This window comes from Lactuca virosa, chromosome 9 (genome assembly GCF_052849685.1).
Source record: "Lactuca virosa cultivar CGN04683 chromosome 9, Lactuca_virosa_CGN04683_v6, whole genome shotgun sequence".
NCBI lineage: Eukaryota > Viridiplantae > Streptophyta > Magnoliopsida > Asterales > Asteraceae > Lactuca > Lactuca virosa.
The window spans coordinates 285267547-285276751 of NC_136434.1; the positions used below are offsets into that span (position 1 = coordinate 285267547).

Genomic DNA, 9205 nt, shown 5'->3' on the forward strand with positions numbered 1-9205 from the left:
ATTACCTAAGTTACACTACATGTCAAGTTACCTAAGTAACATTACTAAAAGTTGACAAAAACATGTACATGCGTGTCAAAAGACTACCTAGCATTACACCACATGTCAAAAGACCATACCTAGCATTTCACTGTTAACCATAACATTGTTTTGCGGATACATTGTCAAAAGACCATACATATCATCGATAAATGAAGCCTGCAACAAACTCTGACCATTCTTCACGTATCTCATCGGTATCATCAGTTGTGTGCTCATCTTTGCCATCCCCGAGCTGAGAAAAAATTTGCATATTGTTTTTATTAAAAAATTTTTTGCATATTAACATATTCTGTAACAGTAAGTTTACACAACCAATATAAATTCGAAGTGCCGATCCCTGTATGTGAACCAAGTTACACTTCAACGATTAGAATTGGACAGAGGTAGTCTGAACAATGATTTGCACAAATGATATGGACATGGAATTATGTGAAAGTTTAGAAATAGAATATGTAAAATTTTTTGTAACTTTAAACTTACATATAAGGGGGCGGGTGTGCCTCTCCAATCGATCATTCTGTCATTAAAAATCATGAAAAGGGATTCAAGAACATTATCGTTTTAACCAAAAATAGGAAAACATAAAGCTACAAAATCAAAATCAACCTTCAATAAATGGAAAAGAATAATTTTGGATTGGTATTTTCCACTGAAGCTTCTTTACTGGATCACGGTTAGATTGTTCTGAAATATATATATATATATATATATATATATATATATATATATATATATATATATATATTATTTTCATCCGATAAATTATTCAAAACCGAAATTAGAATTTTGTACAAAAATCCATTTTCTTGAAGATTCAAAGAAAGAAAAACTGAAGAATGAAGTGGGAAGAATATTAGTTGCATTTGAGAAGTTGAAGAAATGAGAGGTAGCAGTGTCATCAAGAAAAGAAGGAAATCTCGAACCTTTCTATGTAACTTTGATGCTGTCGTGTTGCTTCTTTTCCACCTATAGCAAACACGAAATCTATAATAGTGTAGAGGCCCATGCGTTGCGCGGGTCATTTTTTTTTTTTTTTTTTTTTTTGATGTTTGGTTGGTAATGTATACGAAAATCCAAAAAACGAATATAGTTGCATTATTTTAGCAATAATAGTAATGTACTTTAATGTTCACCCATATATCATGACAAAACGAACTTAAAAATTAACAAAAAAAAGGGAATGTAAAAGTTCTACCGTTGGGGCTTATTCTTTGGTCAGTTTTGTTCCTACACTTTGTTCACCTTCAACAGAAGTACAAAAAAATCCCTATACTTATAACGGATGTAATGGTAACCTCATAAGAAACCTATCACAACATAAAGAAACATTAAAAGAATATACAACATTTATTGTTTCATTTTCTGCTACGAACATTATTGTACTTTTGTTTTTTTCTAATTAGGGCATGGTACGTACGTTGAAAGGTTTATTGTAATTAATTCAAATTCGAGACAACAACTATATAAATTCATAAATTTTGCAGAAAAGGACTGCACACAAAGAAAATTAAATCTTGGAACATACGAATGAAATTCCAAGATGATCTCAACTCCATAGAGGAAATGGGGAAACATGCTACAAACCACGATCTGTGTATGGATAAAGTGGTGCATGCATAACGTCTGTTTCTTTTCTAGACTGAATAAACTGTCTGAATGAAACTAAATAACCGTTTTACCCATACATTGTTTTTTACGTAAGTGCTTAACCCATTAAGTCAAAAACAACTATTTATTGTAAAAAAAGTGAAGCAAAATGGTACCTAGAACTGTTCATGGAGTGTTTGATCGTTCTAATATGGAGACAAACCTGACAAAAAGCAATGTCTTTTAACAGTTTTAGTTAGTTACTTTAAGAGGTTGACCAATGAAAAGATGCATTGACCAACATAAACATAATTGAGGAAATAAGACAAAATTAGATACCAACCCTGGAGAAAGGGATGCCATACTGCACCAGTATGCCCTTAAATTTTCAATAGGAATGGTTATAGAACCAAGAACAACACTTTTCCAAATTATATCTCAATCATATATTGACAAATTGATCTGAGTAATGATTTAAAAAAAACAGCTATAAAACTATTTGTCTAAATTGTTGTGTGGATAACAACTAAGCTTACCTTTATAGGAAGTTCATCCACAGAAAAATTAAATTCTTCTCCCCACATTGGATTTCTAGAACCAGGAACCATTAAGCTGTAGATTAACATGAGTAAAATCACTATATCTATAACACAAAAGAAACCAATGAGATTCTTAATTGAAATTAACTAAATCGCTTTTCTGTACAGCAAGTGATGATTAAAGAAAACAGTAATTGTTATCTGAAAAGACAATATTTAAAAAAAATGAAAATACCTTTAGTTGCAACCTCACGAAAGTTAGTGGCAGCTTCGGGTCCAGACTTGGGCTTAGGGGCTTCTTCTTTCTTGGTTTCTTTTTTAGGTTCAGATTTTGGTTTGGTCTCTGGTTTTTTGGCTGAAGGAATAGGAGGAACAATTTTGGAAACACTCATCAGTTATGGAAGTAATCTTCTATGAGTAAAGGATGTTGGTGTTTTCAGCATCTTCATTCTAGAACATGGTTCAAGTACCAAACATAGAAGAAAAGGACACCCAAGTAGGAGAAGATCAGCAATCATCCATCAATATCCAAATCAGAAATCTTGAAAAAATTACATGATGCTTCAAATCTTACAGAGATGTTGACTTTACTTTAGATATCTGAATCTGGTGGTGTCATCTACTCACACTACTCCGATGTGTCATTGATAGCATCTTCCTAGCTTTTAACTGCACAATCTGCCAAAGTGCTCATGTGCATCTTTTAATACACCAAAACCTACGAGAAAGTAAAAAATGAAACAATTAAAGGCAAGAAGGTGATATCTCATTGTGTGTTACCTAAAAAAATAGGTGATACCTTACTGCTTTTTACCTAAAAAAATAGGTTAAATTGTATCAGATCAAATGGGTAAATTCAAATTACATGTATTTTTTAATATTACATTATCATTCACAAGAATAAAAAAAAAGTCTGATAAATTTATGTATTTGTCTATCATTTATCACATGATCATCAACATGTGTAAACCCCATGTAGGTTAAAATCGTTGTGTTGATCCAACAAATGTTTCTGCATTTGAAATTCAACTTCATAGTTAATAACACAAAAAGATTAAAAAAACATCAAAAAATAGCCAAGAAACGTTTTTGTTATTTGTTTTCATCCCAAAAAGTTCTTAAGGTTTTGATCCTTATTAAAGTTCTTGTGACCTTTTTGGTTCCCATTCCAAGTACGATGGCTACTGTGGTCACTAAATAGAGCGTATTCTGCTAATTTGGTCCTAACAAATGTAGCCATTTTGTTTGGAATATGGACAATAAATTTATAAAAACCTCAACAAAGATCAAGATTGCAAATTCAGCTGTATTGAAAGACACGTAACTTATCAAAAAAAAAAGTCTTACTTGATCAACTTGGATATGTTGTATACTTTCACCATTTTTTCCTTGAATCTGAAATAATTCATTTTTTTTGTATGATCTTAAGTTTCATTATCAGGGTCTTTTTCAGCATTAAGTGAAGACAATTTCAACACCATTTGACCCAAAGGTAATTAAGCATTTTCATGAAAGAATATGTTGAATGCCAATATTTATTTATACCTCGAGGAAAATCCTACACACAAAAAGTACATATAATTAGAAGTGGCAATAACATTAGTGCTATAATAATTTAATAATTCAAAGATAATAAGCATTAAGATTACTATAATATTGCTTTTCACCAATGGGGTTTTATGTCGAGAGATGATAGATCATATTTCAGTTATGAGTGTTTTCTATTCTACCAAAACACTATCATCAATTTTAAGGTAAACCAGATGACCACCTTTTGCAGCCAATAAAACCTGTTATGAAAATTAAGAGATTAGTCAAACTTATTTGCCAAAAGACCAAAATACCCTTGGAAGTATACCTAAGTAACATGGCAACAATTATAGAGTATTTAGTTGGTGCATCCATTTGTTTCATAGCTCTCCTAAATTTGACATCACCAGTATTGACGATCTTGAACGGAAAACATCAAACATTAGAAAGTTAAGTGGCCATAATATTAAATGAAAATCAATTAAACATGTATATATTATATACATGAGCAGATTGACTATAAATGAAAATCAATTAAAAGTTATCTTTAATCTGACTACAACAAAAGAAAATGTGTATCATGTTTATTTATATTCATTAGAACAGGGGATCAAGCAAATCCTTCTTAAAAACATAGGTATTTCATTTTTCTGTGTAGCCCCAACCTCCGCTATGGCTTCCATCCGTATGACTGAAAACAAAATTCAAAAGTAATGCTTTTTAGTTCAAAGATGAATTTGATATGGGGTGGGGTGGGGACTATTGATGGGAGGATTGCCTAAAAAAAACCTAAATTGAAGATCAAACCCAAAAATAGAAACATGGAAATATCTAAAAACCTCGATAAGAAGACGTGAATTCGCAAATAGCTTAACTTCTCCAAGCCAAACATGTGGACTTCAGCCATCGATAGCTCTAGTTCCTTGGTCCATCGCTCCGTCGATACCTTCTGTAATCGGTGGCATGAGGCTTAGCATAATCGAACATAGGACTGAGTTGGAATTGTGTTGGAAGTCGCTGTTGTTGGAGGAGCAACAATGAAGAGAGAAAATTGGCAACAAAGGGAAAAAGAAAGAGAAAGCAGCCAATAGTATTTTGAGGAAGTGTCTAGAGACGGTGGAGAAGTTTGGATTTGAAGCGATGCAGCCGATAGCATGTTGAGGAATAGTCTAGAGACGGTGGAGAAGATTGGATTTGAAGCGATGTAAGGGAAGAAGCTCCACCGACTTCCCCCACATTCTTTTTCCGATCTCCCACAGATTGGCAGAAAATACCGGATAGGAATAAGAAAATCGCGCACAACTGCAATACCTACAAATCTCATCAAATGAAGAAAGCATCGCCTTTTTGAAGAAATTTTTTATAGACACTGAGTTCATTCACCTCCCATGGAAGTTTACACAAGACGAAACCATGAAAAGAGCAGCTATAATTGACAATCGGAAGAGAAAACCCAACTAAGTGCAAGCATATACATGAGGAGAAAACCCAACTAAGAGCATCAGTTTTCTTGAAATGTTACCTTGTGTTCAACTTGAGAAGCTTCAGAAGGTGAGAAACCCTTGAATGTGTTTAATTTATCATCGATTTCATGGATACCAGGCGCTTCTTCCCCTTGCGTCGACTTTCTTCTGCTCTTGCTCTTCTGTTACTTGGTTATCTGGCCAACCGGGGAAGTTGACTTTGCCTGAATCGTTTCAGTAGGAACACCAAGCTCAAGTGACTTCTCCAATACCTTATTCGGACCTAGGGCACGTAAAATTGAACAGTCTCCAACGATGGCTGGAGAGCCCAAGCTCGTCGGCGAGGCGAAGTCAGCCGGAAGAGAAGTAACCTAACGTCGTCGGAGGGGACGTTGTCTGCAAGGCGAGTCGACGATCGATTGTAGAGAGTGTATTGAGTGATGATCAGTGAGTGTTTTGATCTTTGTTTGAAAAGCCCTAGATATTTTAGCAGACACCTCGATTTTTGAAACAAGCGTGCGTCTCATTAAAATTAAAAGGCGACGGTTATAGAGGACGCACGTTTAATATAAAGCGCCCTCCGTGTTTTTGATTTTTTTTCATTAAGACACTAATTTAAGGGCACGCAATAATGCGTGACCTAAATGCTTAAATTTTTGGAAGATAGGACACCATTTTAAGGTCACTCTCTTTTGCGTAACATAAATCACTGAGTGTCGTGGATTGCGCGTCGTAAAAGGGTCTTTTTCTAGTAGTGGACACTGGTCCGGGGCTTGTGCAACCCGCCATACCCGCCACTGCCACGTTTGAACTTAAGGGGGCACATCCTTACTGTATTGAAGGAGATTCCTTTCACCGGAAAGGATTATGAAGATGCATACAAGCATCTTGATGAAGTTAACGACATCGCCGACTACTTCAACATTCCAAATGTACCTAGAGAGACGGTGTTATTGAGGATGCTCCCTGTTACTTTTAAAGGGGCTGCAAAGGATTGGCTAAAAGCACTACCACCGGGAGAGATTACTACATGGGCTAAGATGCGTGAGGAGTTTCTGGAACAATTTTGCCCACCATCTAAAATTGCTAAACTCAAGAAGGCCATTGCCAATTTTGAGCAACAAGCGGGAGAGTCTTTATTCAAAGCATGGGAGCGCTACAAAGGTCTACTAAGGAATTGCCCACAAAATGACCTCAATGTGCAACAAGAAGTGTCAACCTTCTATGATGGAGTAAATATCACCACTAGACAACTACTTGACTCTCAAGGCCCATTAACGAAGAAAAATCTGGCTGAAGTTAAAAGACTCATTGAAGAATTCTCAAAGCACTCTAAAGAATATCATAATCCAAGACATGACTCGACTCGAGGGGTGGTGAACTCTGTGAATGATAGCATGGCAGCTGTGATGGCCAAATTGGAGAGTATGGAGCGAAGGATGACTAAAATGGACCAACCCATCCATGCTATTAGAGCGGGGTGTGAAAATTGTAACGGGCCTCACCTTACAAAGGATTGCGATCTTGATGAGAATGGGAACCGGAAAGCGCAAGTATGTTACTCGAGTGGTGATAAATACGATGAAGATTGGAAAAAATCAAAGAAAGAATGGCTACCTTATGATGAGTACAAAAAGGCTAAGGAGGAGAAATATAAAATGAAGATAAGAGGTTTCTTCCAAAAAGAGGAACCAGTGCAAGAGAAGAAGCTAGACTTTGAAGATATGCTCATAAGACTTGCAGCTGCATCCGGGAAATGACACAATGAAACCGATGCTGCAATAAGAGAACAACAACTCATGATGAAAGAGCAACAATCTTTGATGAGAAATCAGCAAGTTTCCATCCTCAACATTGAAAAACAGCTAGGCCGACTTGATCTACAAATAAACGAGAGACAACCGGGTGCACTTCCTAGTAATACCGAAAGCAATCCGAAGGGCTCACATATAAACATCATAACAACTATGAGCGGGAAGATTATTACTCCTCTGACCCCTATTCAGAAGGAAGATACGAAAAGGGTGCAAGAGGAAGAGTCTGAAAACCGAAAATCGCAGAAACCCGATGCGACTCGCCGAGTCGAAGACATGGACTCGACGAGTCCCCCACCTGAACAGAACAATAAGCCTCCTGTTAAACCATATCAGCCTCCATTTCCGTTTCAGGACACACTAAACAAGATAAGAATGATATTGATTATCAAAAATTTCTGGAACACATCAAAGCCCTTCAAATCAATATGCCCTTCATCTAGGCGGTTAGACAAATGCCTAAGTATGACAAGTTATTAAAGTAGCTTCTTACAAATAGGAAGAAGATGGAAGAGGTGCAGAAGGTGGTTCTAAATGAAAATTGTTCAGCCGCCATGTTGAACAAATTACCTAAGAAGAAAGGTGACCCGGGTAGTTTGACCTTTCCTTGCCAATTAGGGAATTTATCAACTATCCATGCATTAGCTGATTCGGGGGCATGTGTTAACCTCATGCCATGCTCATTCTTCAAGAAATTAGACCTTCCGAAAGCAAGGACAATTCGAATGGCAATTCACTTGGCTAATAAAACGGTAACATTTCCGAGGGGGATATGCGAGGACCTATTAGTGAAAGTTGACAAATTCGTGTTTCCCGCAGACTTCATAGTGCTAGACATGGAAGTGGACCCTCAAGTCCCGATTATACTTGGAGACCCTTCCTTAACACCGCGAGTGCTATAGTAGATATGAGAGATTCAAAACTTACCCTTCGGGTGGGGGAATAATCAGTTACATTTGGAATAGATCAAGCCATGAAGCATGCAAGGTGTAGTGATGACACGACGTTCTCGGTTGATATGTTGGAGGAGTTAATGGAAGAGTGGAAGGAAGACAAACCAAGCAAGTCTACCACTACTTTTGAAGATGAATTTGATGCTGAAAGAGATCTGATGGAGATAGAGAGACTGCTTGAAGAAGCTGAATATAATGAATTGAACAGAAGTGCTGAAAGCCCGACTCGCCGAGTAGCATCCTCTGACTCGACGAGTCTATTTGAAAAAACGCGACCTGACGCTAATTTTGCCTTGGATTCGACGAGTCCCCTCACGGGACTCGACGTGTTCAGCATACAGAACAAGAAATCAGAGATGAAAATTCTACCTAATCATCTGGAGTATGAATTTCTTGAAGAAGGTGAAAAAAAACCTGTATTTATAGCTTCTGACCTTACCAAATCTGAAAAAGAAGAGTTAGTCCAAGTTCTAAAAAAGAGAAAGAATGCTATTGCATGGAACATTGCTGACATTAAAGGGATTAGCCCTTCTTATTGTTCACACAAGATCAACCTAGAAGAAGGAGCAAAGCCGGTAGTGCAACATCAAAGGCGATTGAACCCGAGCATGCAAGAAGTGGTAAAGAAGGAGGTGGTCAAGCTTTTGGATGCAGGGATCATATATTCTATTTCCGATAGTCCATGGGTTAGTCCCGTTCAAGTGGTGCCTAAGAAAGGAGGGATGACTGTTGTCACAAACGAGAAGAATGAGCTCATACCATCCCGAACGGTAACCGGTTGGCGAGGGTGCATCGATTACCGGAAGCTAAACAATGCCACTCGTAAAGACCATTTTCCCCTTCCTTTTATTGATCAAATGCTTGAACGATTATTTGGCCATAGTTACTATTGTTTCTTAGACGGATTCTCAGGTTATTTTCAAATCCCCATAGACCCAATTGACCAAGAAAAGACTACTTTCACTTGCCCAAGTGGGAGTTTTGCCTATCGCCGCATGCCTTTTAGGTTATGCAATGCGCCCGCGACCTTCCAAAGATGCATGACGGCGATTTTCCACGACATGGTGGAAAAGTTTATGGAAGTCCTTATGGATGATTTTTCTGTCTTTGGCTCCTCATTTCATGATTGTCTCACTAACCTTGACTTGATGCTTGCTAGGTGTGAAAAGACCGATCTAGTCTTAAATTGGGAAAAATTTCACTTTATGGTTAAAGAGGGCATAGTATTACGTCATAAAGTATCCAAGACGGGAATTGAGGTGGATCGGGGAAAAATT

General features: G+C 37.1%; 1 protein-coding gene and 1 non-coding gene across 2 annotated transcripts; one reads left to right on the top strand and one right to left on the bottom strand.

Moving 5' to 3' along the window:
• Nucleotides 1–6249: 6249 nt before the first annotated feature.
• Nucleotides 6250–6356, bottom strand: LOC145141706 (small nucleolar RNA R71). Its single transcript, XR_013722900.1, has one exon. It is a non-coding gene; the product is annotated as a small nucleolar RNA R71 (small nucleolar RNA).
• A 1125-nt stretch (nt 6357–7481) lies between these two features.
• LOC145140607 (uncharacterized) lies at nt 7482–7877 on the top strand. The gene has a single exon (XM_079074040.1). It carries the CDS (start codon nt 7482–7484, stop codon nt 7875–7877), a length of 396 nt encoding a protein of 131 aa, XP_078930166.1.
• The last annotated feature ends 1328 nt before the right edge of the window (nt 7878–9205 follow it).